Source organism: Anomaloglossus baeobatrachus, chromosome 3 (assembly GCF_048569485.1).
Source record: "Anomaloglossus baeobatrachus isolate aAnoBae1 chromosome 3, aAnoBae1.hap1, whole genome shotgun sequence".
NCBI lineage: Eukaryota > Metazoa > Chordata > Amphibia > Anura > Aromobatidae > Anomaloglossus > Anomaloglossus baeobatrachus.
The window spans coordinates 162,787,447-162,809,335 of NC_134355.1; the positions used below are offsets into that span (position 1 = coordinate 162,787,447).

Sequence of the window (21,889 nt, forward strand, 5' to 3'; positions counted from 1 at the left end):
ATGCTTTTAAAAATGCAACGTTTTTGGTGTAAAAAATTTGTCAAAATCTCTGCGTTTGAAGAAGCAACATATCAATTGTTTTTGCCATTATGGCAGAGTTTTGCTAATATTGAAGTCAATGGGAATTATCAAAACGCATCCTAAAACACAATTCTAGTGTTTTACATGCATTTTTGATGCAAAACGCATACTTTTTTGACAAAATCAAAACATTCATTTTTATCATTATAGTGTATGATTTAAAGGTTTGGGGTTTTTTTTTTCATTTTTTTCCTAGTATTTGAATGTTCAAACTTTAGTAGTGGCTTTGTATTGAAAATGCAACCCATTTTAAGCAATGGAAATGCATGTAAAACGCGGTCAAAACGCGGCAAAAACGCAAGAACAACGCATGCATATTTCCAGTGTTTATGTGGTGAAAACCAAATTTGACAATGACAACTTCTGCCAGAGGATGTGTTCATTTTTGCAAGATACTGAACGCAACGTGCGCACATGGCCTTAATCTCAGTTTGTGGGTGTAAGGCTGCTTTCACACTACGTTTTTTTAACATCCGTCATGAACGTTTTTTTAACGCAAAAACGGATCCAGTGCAAATGCGTTTTCATTTCAATGCATTTGCAATGGACTCGCGTCAACATGCGTTCACCTGCGTTTGCGTGCATTATAGTAAAGATCCAGCGACTTGCAGTTTTTTATCTTTTTTATCTTTTTTCAAAAACGCTACTTGCAGCGTTTTTGAGCTGCGTCCAAATACTGCAAATTGCTGGATCCTGACTAAACAGCATGCAAACGCATGTGAACGCTGGCATGCTGATAGACAGGATCCTGCTTGCTCTACTGAGCATGCACAGAAACCAGCCTCGGGTGATCAGTCCCTCTCTCCACCTCCCTCCCTCCCCCTCTCTCCCTCTCTCTCCACCTCCCTCCCTCCCCCTCCCTCTCTCCCCACTCTCCCCCGCATGAGAGCGGAGGACGCTCGTAACCATGGTAAATATCGGGTAACCGCGGTCTTAGTTACCCGATGTTTATCTTGGTTATGTGTGCAGGCAGCCGGCTCCTAGCAGCTGCAGACGCTCATAACCAATGTAAATATCAGGTATCCAAGCAAGTTACCCGATGTTTACCTTGGTTACCAGTCTCCACAGGTGTTAGATGTCGGCTCCCAGTCTTTCACGTTCAGTTCCCCTCACTACCGATCACATGACTCCAATGCCCGCCCATAAATTTATTGTGACAGGATCCTGCAAAAAAGAGAATTTTGTTTACTTACCGTAAATTCTTTTTCTTATAGTTCCGTCTTGGGAGACCCAGACCTTGGGTGTTTAGCTTCTGCCTCCGGAGGACACACAAAGTACTACACTTAAAAGTGTAGCTCCTCCCTCTGAGCTTATACACCCCCTGGTGAGCCAGTCCCAGCCAGTTTAGTGCAAAAGCTGAAGGAGAATAGCCACCCACAAGTAGAACAGAGCATGAGCCAGAACAACCGGAAACTCTGTCCACGACAACAGCCGGTGAAAACACGCGGAACAAGGAAATTGCCAACAGGCAACAGGGAGGGTGCTGGGTCTCCCAAGACGGAACTATAAGAAAAAGAATTTACGGTAAGTAAACAAAATTCTCTTTTTCTTTATTGTTCCTTTGGGAGACCCAGACCTTGGGACGGTCCAAAGCAGTCCCTGGGTGGGAAATAAACAGAAAAACTAAGAAGTAGGCAAAACCTAACTTCACAAATGGGCGACCACCGCCTGAAGGATGCGTCTGCCCAAGCTCGCATCTGCCGAAGCATGAGCATGCACTTGGTAGTGCTTCGAGAAGGTATGCAGGCTAGCCCAAGTGGCAGCCTGACAGACTTGTTGAGCCGTAGCCTAGTGCCTAAAAGCCCAAGAGACACCGACAGCTCTGGTCGAGTGTGCTTTGATCCCCGGCGGGGGAGGCGCCTGCGTACTCTGGTAGACGTCCGAAATGGTCGACCTAATCCAACGGGCTAAGGTCGGCTTAGAAGCAGGGAGGCCCTTGCGCCGACCTGTGGTTAGCACAAAAAGAGAGGTGCACCGCTTAAGCGCAGCGGTGCGAGACACATAGATCCGGAGCGCACGCACCAGATCTAGAGTATGTAGAGCTTTTTCAAAGCGATAAACAGGGGCCGGACAGAAGGAAGGTAAAGTAATGTCCTGGTTAAGGTGGAAGGGAGAGACCACCTTAGGAAGAAAGTCCGTAGTCGGACGGAGAACCACCTTGTCTTGATGAAAGACTAAAAAAGGAGACTCCGAGGAGAGCGCAGCCAAATCAGAGACTCTCCTGAGAGAGGTTATGGCAACCAGAAAGGCCACTTTCTGTGAAAGACGATACAAAGAAACCTCCCTAAGAGGCTCAAAGGGGGGTTTCTGCAAGACCGTGAGCACCAAGTTAAGGTCCCAGGGGTCCAAGGGCCGCCGGTAAGGCGGAATGATGTGAGACGCGTCCTGCATGAAGGTGCGGACCTGAGCCAGCCGAGCAAGACGCCGCTGGAACAGAACTGACAGAGCCGAAACTTGTCCCTTGAGGGAGTTGAGGGACAGTCCTAGCTGCAGACCGGACTGTAGAAAAGACAGAAGAGTCGGCAAGGAGAATGGCCAAGGAGGATGGCCGGTAGACCGACACCAGGATAGGAAAATTTTCCAAGTCCTGTGATAGATCTTAGCGGAGGAAGACTTGCGAGCCCGAGTCATAGTGGAGATGACTTCAGGGGGAATACCAGAAGCCGTCAAAATCCAGGACTCAAGAGCAACGCCGTCAATTTGAGGGCTGCAGAATTCGGGCGGAAAAACGGACCTTGCGAGAGTAGGTCTGGACGGTCCGGGAGATGCCACGGCATCTCTACGGACAGTTGGAGCAGGTCCGGATACCAAGCTCACCTGGGCCAATCCAGTGCAATGAGGATGACTCGACGACCCTCCATTCTGATCTTGCGCAGGACTCTGGGCAAGAGAGCTAGAGGGGGAAACACGTAGGACAGACGAAACTGGGACCAGTCCTGAACCAGAGCGTCCGCGACGAAGGCCTGAGGAACTTTGTTGTTGTGACGGGATGCATTAGGTCCACGTCCGGAGTACCCCATTTGCGGCAGATCGACTGAAATACTGCCGGGTGCAGAGACCACTCGCCACCATCCACGCTTTGACGGCTGAGGTAATCTGCCTCCCAGTTGTCCACGCCTGGGATGTGGACTGCGGATATGGTGGACCTGGAGTCTTCCGCCCATTGAAGGATGCGTTGTACCTCCATCATTGCCAGGCGGCTGCGTGTCCGGCCTTGATGATTGATGTAGGCAACCGCTGTCACGTTGTCTGACTGGACTCGAATGTGCCTGCCCGCGAGCAGGTGGTGAAATGCTAGGAGAGCTAGAAGCACAGCTCTGGTTTCCAGCACATTGATTGAAAGGGCTGACTCGGACGGAGTCCAAGTGCCCTGTGCTCTGTGGTGGAGACATACCGCTCCCCAGCCGGAGAGACTGGCATCCGTGGTGAGAATCACCCAGGACGGGGCCAGAAAGGAGCGCCCTCGGGACAGGGAGAGGGGCCGAAGCCACCACTGAAGACAGCTCCTGGTCCGTGGCGACAGAGCCACTAACTTGTGTAAGGAGGAAGGCCGCTTGTCCCAACAGCGGAGAATGTCCAGCTGCAGGGGGCGCAGATGGAACTTGGCAAAGGGAACAGCCTCCATGGACACCACCATTTGACCCAGCACCTGCATCAGACGCCTGAGGGTATAATGGCGGGGCCTCAGGAGAGAGCGCACCGCCAACTGGAGTGACAGCTGTTTGTTTAAGGGCAACTTCACAAGTGCCGGCAAAGTCTCGAACTGCATCCCTAGGTACGTGAGACTCTGGGTCGGAGTCAGAGTGGATTTGGGAAGATTGACAAGCCACCCGAATTGGGCTAGAGTGGCGAGAGTGAGCGAGACACTCCGCTGACAGTCTGCGCTGGATAGAGCCTTGACTAGAAGGTCGTCCAGGTAAGGAAGCACTGCCAACCCCTGGAGGTGCAGAACCGCAATCACTGCTGCCATGACCTTGGTGAATACCCGAGGGGCCGTGGCTAACCCGAAGGGGAGAGCCACGAATTGGAAATGATCTTCTCCTATTGCAAAGCGTTGCCAACGCTGGTGTGAAACTGCAATTGGCACATGTAGATAGGCATCTCTGATGTCGATGGACGCTAGGAAATCCCCTTGGGTCATTGAGGCAATGACTGATCGCAGAGACTCCATGCGAAAGTGCCGCACCCGAACATGCTTGTTGAGAAGCTTGAGATCCAGGATGGGCCGGAAGGTACCGTCCTTTTTGGGAACTAGGAAGAGGTTTGAGTAAAAACCTCTGAACCATTCCCGGGCGGGAACTGGTACAATTACTCCGTTGGCCTGCAAGGCTGCCACGGCCTGTGAGAAGGCGGCGGCCTTGGAGCAGGGGGGAGTTGAGAGAAAAAATCTGTTTGGCGGGCTGGAAGAGAATTCTATCCTGTAGCCGTGAGATATGATCTCCCTCACCCACTGATCGGAGACTTGTTGAAATCAAGCGTCGCCAAAGTGGGAGAGCCTGCCACCGACTAAGGACATTGCTGGAGCGGGCAGAGAGTCACGAGGAGGCTGCCTTAGTGGCAGGACCTCCTGCGGTCTTCTGTGGACGCGCTTTCGGGCACCAGTTGGATTTCTGGTCCTTAGCTGAGTGAGCGGACGAGGCGGAGGGCTTAGAGGACGACCAGTTGGAGGAACGAAAGGAGCGAAACCTCGACTGATTCCTACCCAGGGCAGGTTTCCTGGTCTTGGTTTGTGGCATGGAAGTACTCTTCCCACCAGTAGCTTCTTTAATAATTTCATCCAGCTGTTCACCGAACAGCCGGGAACCAGCTAAGGGAAGCCCAGCAAGGTACTTCTTGGAAGAAGCATCTGCCTTCCACTCTCGAAGCCACAAGATCCTGCGGATAACGAGGGAATTAGCCGAAGCCACCGCAGTGCGGTGAGCAGCCTCTAGCATGGCAGACATGGCATAAGATGAAAAAGCTGAAGCCTGAGAAGTTAAGGCAACCATCTCGGGCATAGATTCCCTGGTGAGGGAATGCATCTCCTCTAGAGAAGCAGAGATGGCTTTGAGAGCCCACACTGCTGCAAAAGTTGGGGAAAACGCAGCCCCCGCCGCTTCATACACGGATTTGGCCAGAAGGTCAATCTGACGGTCAGTGGCATCCCTAAGGGAAGTGCCATCAGCCACCGACACAACGGTCCGGGCACCTAGCCTAGACACCGGAGGGTCTACCTTTGGGGAGTGAGCCCACTCCTTGACCACCTCAGGTGGAAAGGGAAAACGGTCATCAGAACCACGCTTTGGGAAGCGTTTGTCAGGACAGGCCCTGGGTTTGGTCACAGCGGTCTGAAAACTGGAGTGGTTAAAGAACACACTCTTTACTCTCTTAGGCGAGGTAAACTGGTGCTTTTCTGCCAGAGAGGGTTGCTCCTCTGATACTGGCGGATTGAGATCCAGTACAGAATTAATGGAAGCAATCAAGTCACTAAGTTCTGAGTCACCCTCGGAAAGATCAATTGGGCACAAGGAGTTAGCCTCCGAGCCCCCTGTAAAGGCATCCTCCTCATCCTGCGAGTCAGCTCTTGAATCAGAACCGCGGGATGAGGAGGGAGGGGAAACCCTGCGGCGCCTCTTAGGAGGACGGGGCCTGTGCCCTGATGAAGAATCCTCTGTGAGCTCCGGTGGACGGAGGTCAGATGATAAGGATCCTAAAGGACCCTTAGCAAGAGCATTAGAGGCACCCTGTGAAGGGGGCTGATGCATATTCATCAAAGTCCTGGACAGAAGTCCCATGGACTCAGCAAATGACTGTGAGATAGACCTAGAAAAGGACTCTACCCAGGCCGGGGGTTCAGCCACAGGTGCAGAAGCAGCCTGAGAGACCACTGGGGGTGAGACTCTAGGCTGTGGCACCTCCAAGTTAGAGCAGACATCACAATGTGGATAGGTGCTCGGTTCAGGCAGCAGGAGCTTACATGCAGCGCATACAGTATAAAGCTTTGGAGCCTTGCTCCTCGTGTGAGACATGCTGCTGGAGTGGGGACAACTTCTACAAGAGAATGAACCCCAGGGAGTATATACAGAGGTCCACAGCCAGAGACCGGCTGTGGCTTACCAGACCGCTGGAAGCGGTGTTGTGTGCCCTCCAGATCCCAAAGCCCGGACCCCCAATGCACAGCACCTCAGCAGGGATGCAAAGTGCAGGATGGCCCAGCGCAGAGTGAACGCTGTCCAAGAAAATGGCCGCCGGAGCGAAGAGAGGGGCGGGACAGGGGGCGTCCCTGTAGGAAGGCGGGATCTGGAGGGCCATAGAGACCTGCAGGGGAGGAGTCACTCACAAGCAGTGGGGAGTGTCCCTCCCCTGTGCAGGACGGCCGCCGGGAGGAGCCGTGCCTGTCCCTCTGCATGAATGACATGCGAGGGCAGGTTACAGAAACTAGGCCTCCGGCGAAGGCGGGGCCTAAATTTCAGCAGCGAGGCCGACGCGCAGGCACCATCGGCGCGGTTCTCGGGCGAAAGCCAGAGAACCCGCCGGAAATGCCAAAAACAAGTACAGCAAACACACTCTCCCCATACAATAAAGGACAGAGACCCCCAACATATAAACGTCTCAGGTACTTAGCTGCTGAGACGCAGGGCCAGGTCCCTGGGGATGAGTGCTCCGGTCCAGCAGAGTCCTGAAGGGGCTGTGGACAGAGACCGGTCTCCTGCCAGGCATTAAGACCGCGCTGGCTCCCACTTCAATCCAGAGCCCAGGAGGGATGGTGAAGGAGCACGGCATGTAAGGCTCCAGCCTTGGAAATCAACCTTACAACACCGCCGATACAGTGGGGTGAGAAGGGACATGCCAGGAGCCCAGACGTGGACCCGCATTTCTTCAATCTCTTTCCAAAAAGCAAAAAAATCATAAGAGAATGCATGTGTGGATGTATGCCTCCTGAACACAAAGCGATAAACTGGCTGGGACTGGCTCACCAGGGGGTGTATAAGCTCAGAGGGAGGAGCTACACTTTTAAGTGTAGTACTTTGTGTGTCCTCCGGAGGCAGAAGCTAAACACCCAAGGTCTGGGTCTCCCAAAGGAACGATAAAGAAATAACACATGGGGTTGTGGTGGTGCTAATTGTTGACAGGGTACTCTAAGGGGTACTTTGTACACTACGACATTGAAGCTGCGATGTCGGTGGGGTCAAATCGAAAGTGACGCACATCCGGCGTCGCTGTCGATATCGGAGTGTGTAAATAGTTTTTGATACGATTAACGAGCGCAAAAGCGTCGAAATCGTATCATCGGTGTAGTGTCGGTCATTTCCATAATTTCGGAATGACCGATGTTACAATGTTGTTCCTCATTCCTGCGGCAGCACACATCGCTGTGTGTGAAGCCGCAGGAGCGAGGAACATCTCCTACCTGCGTCCTGCGGCTCACGCCGGCTATGCAGAAGGAAGGAGGTGGGCGGATGTTTACGTCCCGCTCATCTCCGCCCCTCCGCTTCTATTGGCCGCCTGCCATGTGACGTCGCACGACCAACCCCCTTAGGAAGGAGGCGGGTCGCCGGCCAGAGCGACGTCGCAGGACAGGTAAGTCCATATGAAGCTGCCGTAGCGATAATGTTTGCTACGGCAGCTATAACACAATATCGCATGTGCGATGAGGGCGGGGACTATCGCGCTTGGCATCACAAGCATCGGCTTGCGATGTCGTAGTGTGCAAAGTACCCCTAAGGGTGAGTGTTAAATTAGCACCGGTGCATGTTGCGTTATTTACCTCTGACAGGCTGCATTCTCCTGCTGTTAATTTGTATATCTGACTACCGGTGTCTGCACACTATCAAATGTATGACCCTCCCTGCACATGTTTTTGTTTCAGCATTGGCACTTCATTCATCTTTTGTCCTGCACTATGCACTTATAATTGTATATGTTATTTATTTCACTTGGATATTTAATAAAAATAAGTAACATTTCGGTCAACAAAACCTTCTTCAGACAGATTGCAGACAAAATGCTATATGAATAAGTGCTGTTATGTAAAGGGATAAATGCCCAGGTGAATAGCGCTATGGACAGCTCATTAAATATAAATGCATTCATATACGCATCCTTTTCCAGTCTCCTCAATCTCTTTTTCTAAGATAAAATAAAAATAGGAGGATCTTTATCTAATATGTTTTGTACAAGACAGTTTGGTTATTTTAAACATATAAATCTATGGGTGAAGGATACTACTTTATGGCACCCATAATAGGCATCTGTTTAATGGATGGTTTTCATTACTAATCTGTTAAACAGCTGGCATTCTAGCTCACATCTATAATAGGAAATATTTTAATCAAATTAATGGAAAAGTCTTTATGAGATATCCATATCTGCCAGTGTTCTTCACAGCCTTCATTTTCTGTATATGTAGGGAGTTTTTACAAGCATATACATTTAACGGAGGGCTAAAACCCAATGCGAACATGACCTCGCATGACCAAGTTCATCATAAGTTTGTAGCACTATTTTGTGTAAGAACAATAAAGCAGATGTACAACAGTGATAACAATACAGTCACCTCATTTAGAAGAACAGCAGATTCATAGTCAGACGTTTTTATTTCGGCAGCCTCCTGAAGATCTTTAAGAAACTGCTTAATCCAGAGGGAAAATTCTTGTAACAAGTCATCAAATTTCTGATGTTCCCCTACAATGGACTCCATGACACTGATCCTAAAAAAAGATAGCCATGAGAAGTTTGTTATAAACTCATACTTAATGCATGGTGTTGAAAATGTTGAAGGTGTGAATATCTTAGAGGACCAACCACCAGGATTTTCCTATATATAATAAAGCCAGTGATGTACTGGCACTATAGTGCTGATTCTATACATACCTTTAGTTGTGGGATTGGATATATAGTTTCTGAAATACAGTCAAATACATTTAGTGAAATTCACTTGATTGATAGGTGCTGCAGACTATCTAATAGGTGGGTTGGGTTTTGCTAGTTATTCCCACCTCTGTCTGCCTGCCTGTTCCCCCCCCTTCCCCGTCTCTGTTATTACAGTGGGAGGAAGAAGGATGAAAGGAGAGGGGGAGAAAAGACAGGCGAGCAGGCAGACAGGGGCAGGAATAACTAGGAAAACCCAACCCACATTGTAAATATTCTGCAGCACCTATCAATCAAGTAACAGTTCACTGCACAAACTTTACTTGCCTGTATTTCAGAAAGTATATATCTGATCTCACAACTGAAGGTATGTTTAGAATCAGCATGATAATGCCAGTAAAGCACTGGCTTTAGTTTATATAGGAAAATCCTGGTGGTTGGTCTTTAAAACAGAAATCTCTGGCTTAATTCCTCCTTAGCCCTTTAGGGAATTGATTCTTTTAAAAAGAAACAACAAAAATACAATAATCTATTAGAAATGTTTCCTCTCGTACTTGTGTAAGAGAGTAAAAATAAAAGTAATCCAATAATAATAATCAATCCTAATTTTTATTTATATAGCACCAACATATTCCACAGCACTTTACAATTCAGAGGGGACATGTACAGATATTGTGAGACATTACAGAATAAGACAATTCAAGAGATACCAAGAGGAGTGAGGTGCCTGCTTACAAGCTACAACCTATGAGGAAATAGGGGAAGCACAAAAGGGAAATGGAAAAAAGTGCTTGTATTGTATGGTCCGGCCATCAATATAATAAATAGGGGATTCACATAACACTGCATGAACCGATCATCAGCCAAGTATGTGTACAAGTACAGATAAAGAGGGTTATTAAGTGCATGGATGGTGTAAACAGGTGATAAAAAGGATCAGATTTGGAAGATTTTGTAAGAGCAAAACAGAAACAGTTAGATAGGTGAGGTGATAGGCCAGTCTAAAGAAATGCATTTATGGCACAATTTAAAACTGTGGGTATTGTGAATTAAGCAAATTGTTCTTGGTAGTGTGTTCCAGAGAATTAGCGCAGCTCACGAGAAGTCTTGGAGACGAGAGTGGGTGGTTCAGATTATAGAGGATGAAAGTCTTAAGTCATTAACGGAATGGAGGGCACAGATAGGGAGAGTGAGCTGAGGGAAGAGATGTAGGACGGTGCAGAACTGTGGAGAGCTTAGTGGGTGATAAGTTTATATTGTACTCTGTAGTGGATGGACAACCAGTGTAATGACTGGCACAGGGGAGAAGCATCAGTGTAGCGGTTGGAGAGGAATATGATCCTGGCTGCTAAATTCAGGATGGGTTGGAGGAGGAGTGAGTTTAGTAAGACAGAGACCGATTAGTAGAGAGTTGCAATAGTCCAGACGAGAATGTATAAGAGTGACAGTAAAAGATTCTGCAACACTAAGAAAAGGTCAAATTCTTGAAATGTGTTTGAGGTGTAGGTGACATTAGTGAACAAATCATGGGATGTAGGGAGTGAAGGAGAGATCTGAGTCAAATATAAGCCCAAGACAGCGGGAGTGCTCCTGGGGTGTAATGGTAGAACCACACAGGGAAATGGCAATATTGGGTTTATGAAGGTTAGTAGAGGGAGAAAACACAAAAAGTTTACTTTTTCACAATTAAGTTTTAGATAGAGGGCATGACAATCACTAGTATTTTGTAGTAATGTAAGGGTGATTTCAAGAGCAGAAGTGTATAATTGGGTGTCATCAGAACATCAGATGGTACTAAAAACTAAATCTTCGGATGATTTGCTCAATAGGAGATAAACCAGGAGAGAGCAATGTCCTTGAGCCTGATATTGCAAAGAATAGTGACAAGGAGCTGGTGATATATAGATCATATCTGCATTGTGCCTTTATTAAAGAGGTTTGCCCCCTTTTAAAACTTATCATCAACGAGCCTAGAGTGGGGTAATAAAAACTCCAAACTCCTATACTCATCTCCTGGACTAGCACCGCTGTGATGCGCTTGCTATTGCCGCCATCTTTCATTTGGACAGAATATGAAAGCTGCAGCCGATCAGTGGCTGCTGATTTGCTGCAGAGGTCATGTAACGTCATTAATGCCCTGAGACCGGCGGGGACATTGTAGCATGTGCGGCTTGTCTGTGCAAGTCCTGGAGGCAAGTATAGAATTTTACCTTTTATTTCCCAGCTCTAGGTTCCTAAAGAGGGCAAAAACGAATTAATCATTTGCAGTTTGCCGTCTGATTTACATGCTCCAATCACTGTGGTGTTACAAAAAATTGTTAGGTTGTGCTTTGAGTTTCCCTATAACACTTTTCTGTATTGCTCCAACAACTGCTGTCTTTGGATGGATGTTCTCACACGATAGATACTAATTACTCTAATCCTTTGAGATAAACATATGATGTACTATTATGCATATTATTATAGAATATTAAGTTACTTATATAATTTTCTGATTTAGGTTAATAAGGTTTAAGGGGATTTTCCGATCTGAAAAGTCAGCAAACACTGTATGTGACTGCAGACTGCTGAATCATGACAGCATGCATTGTGCACACTGTTGCACATAATTGACAACACAAATTGGAGGTCATGTGACCAATTGAACTGGAGTGACAGAGGATTCAGATCTACAACTGCTCTTCAGTCTTATTTGGATATCAATTCAAACACTGATTTCTTGAAGAAACTGACTGGCCAAGCAAAATATTGCTGGATTTGTCTTTGAAAGAGCTACATTTAGATATAAAAGGTTCAGGAAGGGATGGGGTAAATCCTGCTAACAGATTCCCTTTCAAGGGGTACTCTCAAGTTAATAAATTGCTTTAGGCTATGTTCACACCGTGCATGTTTTCTAACCACAAAGATGCAGCATTTTTGGCCCCAAAAACGCATCAAAAAACGCATGTGTTTTTGACATGTTTTTACCGCATTTTGCCCAATGCATTTTTTGAGTCAAATCTATTGAGTGGAAGGACTCAAACATGCTGCAAAACACAAAAAGAATTGACATGCTGCATCTTCAAAAATGCAGCCAAGATACAGACAAAAGAGATGCCCAGTGTGGATAGCAAGATAGAAATCTCATAGACTTTGCTGGGGGAAGGAAATGCATGCAATTTTGGTACATCTTTGTGACCTCAAAAATGCACCAAAAACGCAATAAAAGATGCACTGTGTGAACATAGCATACTTAGTTTCACAGCATGAAAGTAAGCAAGTTTGCAATTGACTTGTTTTTTCTATCTGCAGTCATTTTCCTGCAATGAGAGCTTTTATCTTTCAACGTGTACAGCTTGTTTCCATGGAGCTAGACTAGTTCTTGCCTAGACCCCTGGCCAAGTGTGCGCTGTAGTTATATTTTTGGAGCGGGGTTAATCCTAATATTCCAGCCAATTCTCTCCAGCCCATTGATTTCTAAACAGCAGTTAGCCACTCACCTCACCCCCCTCTCAGCTTGTACCCAAGCTGTTGTTATATGTCTTGCAAAATCAGCCTGCATGGAGTAATGTGTTTGTTCAAATTCCCTGTTAGCTATGTATTCAAAGAAGAAGAAAAAAAGCCACGGTATAAAGGGCGCTGCTCACAAGGGAGATATGAGATAAATAGTGAAGATTTATTTGAGCTACAATGCGTTTCAGGGATACAATAAAACAATAATAATTTCCCCCTTCCTCAGGTAGCAACTAATGCTACCTGAGGAAGGGGGAAATTATTATTGTTTTATTGTATCCCTGAAACGCGTTGTAGCTCAAATAAATCTTCACTATTTATCTCCTATCTCCCTTGTGAGCAGCGCCCTTTATACCGTGGCTTTTTTTCTTCTTCTTTGAATACCTTATCTCTCCTTTGGGAGTCCACGGGGTGCCACAGCTCCAGCCTTAGGAGATCTAATTACATTGACTTAAACATCAGATTAGCCTGGCTCTGTGGGAACGGAATTCCTCTCATCTGATCCAGGAGTGAGATGCTGACCCAAACAGGAGGATTGCAGGAGCTCTGAGCACCAGCAGCAGTGAAATCTAAGGCTGCTGTGTGATCATCCTCAGCAGGATCTGTGTCGGCCAGCCAAGGGGTAACCTGGATCTCTCTGTCAGTGCTAACAGACAGTGTTGTACCTGTAGTACAACACTCATAGGTGAGTGGAATTGTTTCATTATTCACCACATAAAGTTTACTCTTACACACAGGAGCGCCCTCTTCTCTCTTTTTTTCTTTCACTGTTAGCTATGTAAATATAGTGATAACAATGTACACTCCAGAAAAAAAACACTGATAGCTGAATGTGTTACAGCAGACGTGTGCCGAGCTTTATAGTTCTACTAATTTTAAAGTTCTGCTACTCCTTAGATGTGACTCAAGAAGGAGTGCCCACCCTGTCAGAAATCAAAAAGAAAGTAAAGATATTGTAAGGAGACTGCATGGCTCTGAGATGCTGAGAGACAACTTGAGAATATGCCTTTAAGATTGAAGGATACATAAATAATTGAATTTTTTTTTTGCAAAAATAATAAAATATTGATGAAACTAAGATTAGAAATACTTACTGTTTGTTAACGGATTCTGGTAAGAGATTCCATCTCAGTCTAAGTTGCTCAAGATTGTCCCTTAGTTGCTGTACACTGTTTTCAGAGGATGTTGGATATAAAGATGCACACAACTGGACCAAAACTGTATACCGTTGAGACTGTGTTAAATCTGCTTTCAGATCCTGGCAAAAAAGTAAATATATTAAGTTGTTAATCTTATCAGTGAACCAGCATCTGTAATTATATGACTGTTGACTGACTCCTGTCATACCCAGGAGCTCACACTTTAGTGCTGGGCGCTCCCTGAGGAAGAATTATGCACGAAACGCGTATCGGGGTTTGCAGCAAGCAGGACCTCCAGACCATATATCAAGGTAGCGGACCTCTCTATACACTCAGTTGTTTAGCGGTGTTTAACCCTACCCATAACACAGCTTTCTGTTTACATTGAATAGTGTCAGAGAGCGGCTATTTAGTGATGGGGATTTGTATGGATTACAAAGCCCCTTGTCCTGTAGTAATACCGTATTTTTCAGACTATAAGTCACACCGGACCATAAGACGCACCCTGGTTTTAGAGGAGGAAAATAGGAAAATAAAATTTTAAGCAAAAAATTTGGCCACAACACACTGGTATGGTGCGAGGATCTGCTGCTGACACTATTATGGAGGTAATGTCCCCAAATTTTCTACTAAGGCACGCCATCTTGGAAATGATCCTCCTGCCTTGTATATAATCCCCATCCTTGTATATATATTTCCCTCATCCTGGTATAGCCCCTATCCTGCTATATACCGCCATCCTGGTAGAGCCCCCATCCTGCTACATAGCGCCATCCTGGTATATGCCCTCATCCTGGTATATACTGCCATCCTGGTATATGCCCTCATCCTGCTATAAATCCTCATCCTGGTATATGCCCTCATCCTGCTATATACCGCCATCCGGGTATATAGCCCCATCCTGCTACATAGCGCCATCCTGGTATACGCCCTCATCCTGCTATACCCCCATCCTGGTATATACTGCCATCTATGCCCTCATCCTGCTATATACCCCCATCCTGTTATATACCCCCATCCTGCTATATACCCCCATCCTGCTATATACCCCATCCTGGCATATGGCCTGCATATTGTGGCACACAAAAAAAAAATACACGTTTATACTCACCTTTCCTCACTCAAGCAGCATCGATCATCTTCCTGTCTGTGTCAGCAGCAGCTGTGTAGAGCTGTCACCGATCCCTGCAGCATTGCGATGTCCTCCTGTCTGCCACCCGCTGGTGTGTGTAGAGAGCTGTGAGCACAAGGATGACATCCTCGCTGTGCACACTGCTAGTCTCCACACAAAGCAGCGGCCGGCAGACAGGAGGACATCGCAATGCTGTATTCAGCGGTGATGAGTAAGTATACTCATTGACTGCGCCCCGTGCTGATGATGAATATAGCCGCACATGATCACTCCAGGCTGTAGTTGCCAGGGGTGATCACGCGGGATGGCTCTTTACTATGCGCGCATCCCCTGCCCATCATCCCGTCCACCTATCAGTGCCGGCTTCAGCGCTGAGAGATGATGGGCGGAAGGATGCATATCAAATGAGCTGACGCACGTGGTCACAGCAGGCGCTGCTACAGCCTGCGCATTCCGCCGATGACCCACTCCACCGCAGCACACTCATTTCCCGCAGCCATGCCCTACATTCAGACTATAAGATGCACCCCCTACTTTCCCTCAAAATTTGGGGGGAAAAAGTGCGTGTTATAGTCCGAAAAATACGATATTCTCTGCCTGATTAAACTCTAATTGTATTGAAAAAGCAAAACGCAGTCTAGTAAGTGACACATCACTATAATCAGGCTATCTGCTCCTACATTACAGTGCACTCAGATTACATAGTAAAAATCCTGCTGACGGATTCTCTTTAACTAGAAATTGTAATTCCTGAGATATAATTTACATACCTGAAGTGACTGCATCTTGACTTCCAGTTTTGCTTTTTCGGCAGAGAACTGTCCTTTTTGTGGACTGACCAAAGCTTCACTTGTTTCAAGCCAGGTGACGAAAGAATAAAATTCCTTTTCTTGCCTAGGTGTGAAAAATAGAGTATTGGTAGAAGAAATTTATTACGACGTAGTTTGTCTGAATGCTCACAGACATCTATAGCAAATGTCTGCTTAATCACTGTATGAGGAAACATAGTTAAAGTAGTCATCCTTGGCTTTAATATTGCTGGATTTTTATATAGGGCAGCATGGTGACTCAGTAATAACCACTGCTACTTTGCAGCACTGGGGACTATGCTCACATCCCACCAAGGACAACATCTGCAGAGAATTTGGGTACTCAGGTTTTCTCCAATACTCCAAAGGCACAATGATAGAGAATATAGATTGTGAAACCCAATAGAGCAGCTTAATGGAGTCGCTCAAACTGGCATAGATCATCTAATGAGTCTCTCATGCGAGATAATCAGATGCAACATGCTAATGGCACTCGGGTCAAACTCTGCTGCGAGCGTGGGCCGAGTGTTAATTTACTGTCATCTGATTCTTCCACATGCGAGAATCTGAGCACAGGTGAGGAGCAGATGGAGAGATTTATTTCTCCATCTTCTCCATTGTCTGTGTCAGCTTATATTGGAATGCACTTGGATGCCATTCAAGTGCAGTCCGATGATTTGCATGTAACCATTGACATGAATGGGTGTGTGCCATCCAATATACGCTGCCAATCACAGCATGCTGCAATTTTTTTCTCTTGCTAATTCAGCATCAGAAAAAAAAGCTAGTCAACACTTCCCAATAGTATAACATTGGAGCGATTGCTCTCTGAGTTATATTGTTAGTGTGAATGACCCCTATAAGCAAGTATAAATTAATGTTGATGACCATTCATGGCTATTACACAATGGAAATCTTCTGTTAGGTGATTAGTGCAATGTAATACCATATTGTGACAATGAGGATTCCACATACACTGTGTGCAGAATTATTAGGCAAGTTGTATTTTAGAGGATTTTTTTTATTATTGATCAACAACTATATTCTCAATCAACCCAAAAGACTCATAAATATCAAAGCTTAAAATTTTTGGAAGATGGAGTGGGGTTTTTTTTTAGATTTGGCTATCTTAGGAGGATATCTGTTTGTGCAGGTAACTATTACTGTGCAGAATTATTAGGCAACTTAATAAAAACAAATATATTCCCATCTCACTTGTTTATTTTCACCAGGTAAACCAATATAACTGCACAAAATTTAGAAATAAACATTTCTGACATGCAAAAACAAAACCCCAAATATTAGTGAACAATATTGCGATCTTTCTTTATGATGACACTCAGCAGCCTACCATCCATAGATTCTGTCAGTTGCTTGATCTGTTTACGATCAACATTGGGTGCAGCAACCACCACAGCCTCCCAGACACTGTTCCGAGAGGTGTACTGTTTTCTCTCCCTGTAGATCTTACATTTTATGAGGGACCATAGGTTCTCTATGTTGTTCAAATCAGGTGAAGAAGGGGGCCATGTCATTAGTTTTTCATCTTTTAGACCTTTACTGGCCAGCCACGCTGTGGAGTAGTTGGATGCATGTGATGGAGCATTGTCCTGCATGAAAATCATGTTTTTCTTGAACGATACCGACTTCTTCCTGTACCACTGCTTGAAGAAATTGTCTTCCAGAAACTGGCAGTAGGTCTGGGAGTTGAGCTTCACTCCATCCTCAACCTGAAAAGGTCCCACAAGTTCATCTTTGATTATAGCAGCCCATACAAATACCCCACCTCCACTTTGCTGGCGTCTGAGTTGGAGTGGAGCTCTCTGCCCTTTATTAATCCAGCCTCTGGCCCGGTCATCTGGCCCATCAAGAGTCACTCTCATTTCATTAGTCCATAAAACCTTGCGCCTTTTTTGCCCAACACGCTTCTTGCGACCCTGCTGGCTATTTGCCATGAAACACTTGAGTGTTCGGTGATCACGCTTCAAAAGTATGGCAATTTTTAAGACTGTTACATTCCTCTGCAAGACATCTCACAGTTTTGGACTTTTTAGAATCCGTCAAATCTCTCTTCTGACACATTTTGCGAAAGGAAAGGAAGTTGCCTAATAATCAAGCACACCTTATATAGGGTGTTGATGTCATTACACCACACCCCTCCGCATTACAGAGATGCACATCACCTAATTTACTTACTTGGTAGTTGGCTCTCAAGCCTATACAGCCTGGAGTAGGACATGTATAAAAACTATCATGTGATCAAAATACTCATTTGCCTAATAATTCTGCACACAGTGTATAAGAATATACTATGTTACCCTACTTGGGAATGGGTTCCAATTACTTGTCATGAAAAAAATCACTCCAGATGAATACATCAGATGAGCTATGGATTGACTTCCCACTAAGCTAACTGATGTTACTAACTTGTATGAACTGCACTTTGGTTGCTGATTTCACAAAAATTAATAGAAAATATTTCCACAAATCCTGAAAGTGAAAACATAGGTACCGTCTGCGCAATCTGACTAGTTCTCAAAATTAATAGAGAGAAAAGAAGTGCCAAAAAACTGAGGGATCACCATATACATAATTAATCAAAAATGTTTTATTGCATATCAAGGAACATAAAAAGCACATTTGTGTCACACAACACCAAATGGTATCACAACAACCATAGACAAATTTTAAAACTACTTTAAATACTTTTTTGCCCTTGAGAAAGTCACCAAGTGTGACGACACGCGTCGGGTGGGTAAGGTGATTCCCTGGACCTTCAAACAGCTTTGTGCTTTACAATATCCTGCTTTAACCCTTTGGACTTTGGTGCATAGACACACGAGTCAAGCCAAAGATCTGTCATCTTGAGGAGGGCTATTTTCTGCACTCATTTTCTCAGCCCAGGGCTAGGGATTATCAGGCTGCAGCTCTTGGAATTGCGGTGCTCAGGTTCAACCTGGGGTTATGCTAGTTGAGATATTGGGGTTTTCATAATTTCTTTGCACAGGGCTGCTTTGTCTAAGTATCAGGGTATATTATGACTGCATTATAAGCTGTTGCTGGCTTTAATATGTATTATAATTATTTGTGAAGCGCTACAGCACATTTTTTGCTATGTTGCAACATCATGTGCTTTGAAAAGTTAACTAACTTCTGATCTGTTTATTATACCAGCTAGCTTGGTTAGAATCTTGGTCCACTTTATATAGGGAATCACATGGTCTCCTTTTCGTATGTTTTTAAAATTTGTCTATGGTTGTTGTGATACCATTTGGTGTTGTGTGACACAAATGTGCTTTTTATGTTCCTTGATATACAATAAAACATTTTTGATTAATTATGTATATGGTTATCCCTCAGTTTTTTGGCACTTCTTTTCTCTCTATTAATTATTAGCTTTCAGTGCCAGGGGTGATCCCAGGATTTGGTGCCCTCCTACTTCTTGAGTAATCTGACTAGTTCTCTGCGCAGGCGCATGATGTGGATGAAGCGGGTGACATCATCCACATCGCCGGGTAAAATATCACCTGAGGCATCATCCACATGTATCAGTCCAAGAAGACAGTGAAAGAATGGACAGGAGGCGCAGATTAGGATGCAGGACCGAACAATTTACATACATGTCGACGGGCATGCTGAACTCAATTTACATACATGAAATGCAGTACTGGCTCTGCTTAAGGTGCTAGTTTTAGTTTGAAAGGCAAAAATCTGATGACACTTTCCCTTTAAATTAACCAAGATGGAGAATGTAAAATGGTTTATTACTGAAAAGATGGTTTTAGGTATTGAGCCAATAATAATAATAATCTTTATTTCTATAGAGCCAACATATTCCGCAGCGCTTTACAATTCAGGAGGATCATATACAAACAAGTAACAGTTATAGAAATACAATATTTAGAGGGAAAAAAAAAAACAAAAACACAACCCTGCTCGTGAGAGCTTACAATCTACAATGAGATGGGGGGGGAGGGGCAAGGTACAAGTGCTTATTTACAATGACAATCCAGCCATCTCACGGAAATGGGGGCTAGATAGTGGTTTCCTCGACCAGTGGGCCTGAGCCTTGAGATGCCTTTAAGTGCTATGGAGTTTGATGTGGAGTTATGTTGTGAGAAGTTGTAGAGGGACTATGTGAATCAAATCTGATTAGGGAGTGTGATAGGCTGCCCTAAAAAGATGCGTCTTTAGGGTGCGTCTGAAGCTGAGTAAGTTGTGATTTGTCCTAACTTCTTGGGGTAGAGCGTTCCAGAGGGTTGGTGCAGCTCGGAAGAAGTCTTGGATCCGGGAGTGGGAGGTTCGAATTAGTGTGGATGTTAGTCGAAAATCGCTTGCAGAGCGTAGAGAACGGGTGGGGTGATCGACAGAGAGGAGGGTGGAGATGTAGGGGGGTGCCGCACTGTGGAGAGCTTTGTGGGTGAGAACAAGCAGTTTGAATTGGATCCTGTGATATATGGGCAGCCAGTGCAATGACTGGCAGAGAGCAGAGGCATCCGAGTAGCGGTTAGCCAGATAGGTGACCCTGGCTGCTGCATTAAGGATGGACTGTAGAGGAGAGAGTCTAGTTAGGGGGAGACCAATTAATAGAGAGTTACAGTAGTCAAGGCGAGAGTGGATCAGGGCCACGGTGAGGGTTTTTGTCATTTCCATAGTGAGAAAGGGGCGGATTCTAGAGATGTTCTTGAGGTGCAAGCGGCAGGAGCGGGCAAGAGATTGTATGTGGGAGGTGAAGGAGAGATCAGTGTCAATTATAACACCCAGACAGCGGGCTTGCTGCCTAGGACTTATTGTTGTGCCACACACAGAGAGGGAGATGTCAGGTTTAGGAAGGTTGGAAAACGGAGGGAACAGAAGAAGTTCAGTTTTTGAAAGGTTAAGTTTCAGATAGAGAGCAGACATGACATTGCAAACTGCAGTCAGGCAGTCACTTGTGTTCTGTAGTACAGCGGGGGTGAGCTCAGGGGATGAGGTGTATAGCTGTGTGTCATCAGCATAAAGATGGCACTGAAAGCCAAAACTGCTGATGGTCTGTCCAATTGGGGCAGTGTAGAGGGAGAAAAGAAGAGGGCCAAGGACTGAACCTTGAGGGACCCCAACAGTGAGAGGGAGAGGAGAAGATGTGTAGCCAGCAAATGATACACTGAATGAACGGCCAGAAAGATAGGAAGAGAACCAGGAGAGCATAGTGTCCTTTAGGCCGATAGAATGGAGCATAGAGAGAATGAGACTGTGGTCAACAGTGTCGAAGGCAGCAGAAAGGTCAAGAAGAATAAGCAGAGAGTGGTCACCATTACGTTTTGCTGTCAATAGGTCATTGGTCACTTTGACAAGGGCAGTTTCTGTTGAGTGTAAAGGACGGAAGCCAGACTGTAAAGGATCTAGAAGAGAGTGAATGGAAAGGTAACGGGTGAGGCGAGAGTAGACCAAGCGCTACAAGAGTTTAGAGATGAAGGGGAGATTGGAGACTGGTCTGTAGTTGCTTGTGCAGGACGGATCAAGAGAAGGTTTTTTTAATAATGGAGTAATGATAGAGTGTTTGAGGGAGCAGGGGAAGATACCTGAACAGAGAGAGAGATTGTAGATTTTAGTTAGGTGACAACCGGAGAGAGGGACTGGAGTAGAGGTGTGGGGAAGGGATCAGTAGGGCAAGTGGTAGGACGAGAGGAGGATAGGAGCCTGGAGACTTCCTCCTCTGAGACTGGGTCAAATGTGGAAAGTGAGCTGGATGGGATGTGGGGATGGATGGGATTCACAGTGCTTGGTGGCTGGGAGCTGATCTCTTGGCGGATGTTTTCTATTTTCTCTGTGAAATACGAGGCCAGGTCATCAGCATGAAGGGCTGTGACAGGGGTCTGTACTTTGGGACTGAGGAGGGAGTGAAAGGTGTCAAAGAGCTTTTTTGGATTGTTGGCAAGTGAGGAAATAAGGGTGGTGAAGTAGGTCTGTTTGGCGAGGTGAAGGGAAGAGTTGTAGGTCCTTAACATGAACTTGTAGTGGATGAAGTTTTCTGGTGTGCGGTTTTTCCTCCATAGGCGTTCGGCACTCCTGGAGCATCGCTGAAGAAATAGAGTTTGGGATGTGATCCAGGGCTGTTTTACTTTGTGTTTGGTCTTTCTGAAGGTGAGGGGCGCTACTTGGTCTAGGGTACTTGTGAGTGTGTCATTGTAGTGCTTTACAGCCAGATCAGGACAGCCAATGATATGGAAATGGGATTCTGCATTGTGCACTTTTATGAGGACTCATGTACATTGCAGTATTGTGGCTCCATGTAACACTCTATGTATTGAACTATCACAAAAGAAAAAAAATATTTTTTAATTACATAAAATTGAGGCATGCTCTATTGGATGTTATACTATAAAACGTGAAATCAATGTTTTGAG

The 21,889-nt window shown here is 45.6% G+C and overlaps 1 protein-coding gene across 12 annotated transcripts in view; it reads right to left on the bottom strand.

Moving 5' to 3' along the window:
* Positions 1-21,889, bottom strand: part of SYNE1 (spectrin repeat containing nuclear envelope protein 1) — a 672,549-nt gene that overhangs the window by 338,786 nt on the left and 311,874 nt on the right. For all 12 annotated transcript variants that reach the window (XM_075339554.1, XM_075339558.1, XM_075339562.1 and 9 more), the window contains 3 exons: positions 15,465-15,588; positions 13,518-13,681; positions 8,618-8,771 (listed from right to left, as the gene is read on the bottom strand). In XM_075339554.1, coding sequence (XP_075195669.1) covers positions 8,618-8,771; positions 13,518-13,681; positions 15,465-15,588 — 442 coding nt within the window. The remainder of the gene's footprint in view (positions 1-8,617; positions 8,772-13,517; positions 13,682-15,464; positions 15,589-21,889) is intronic.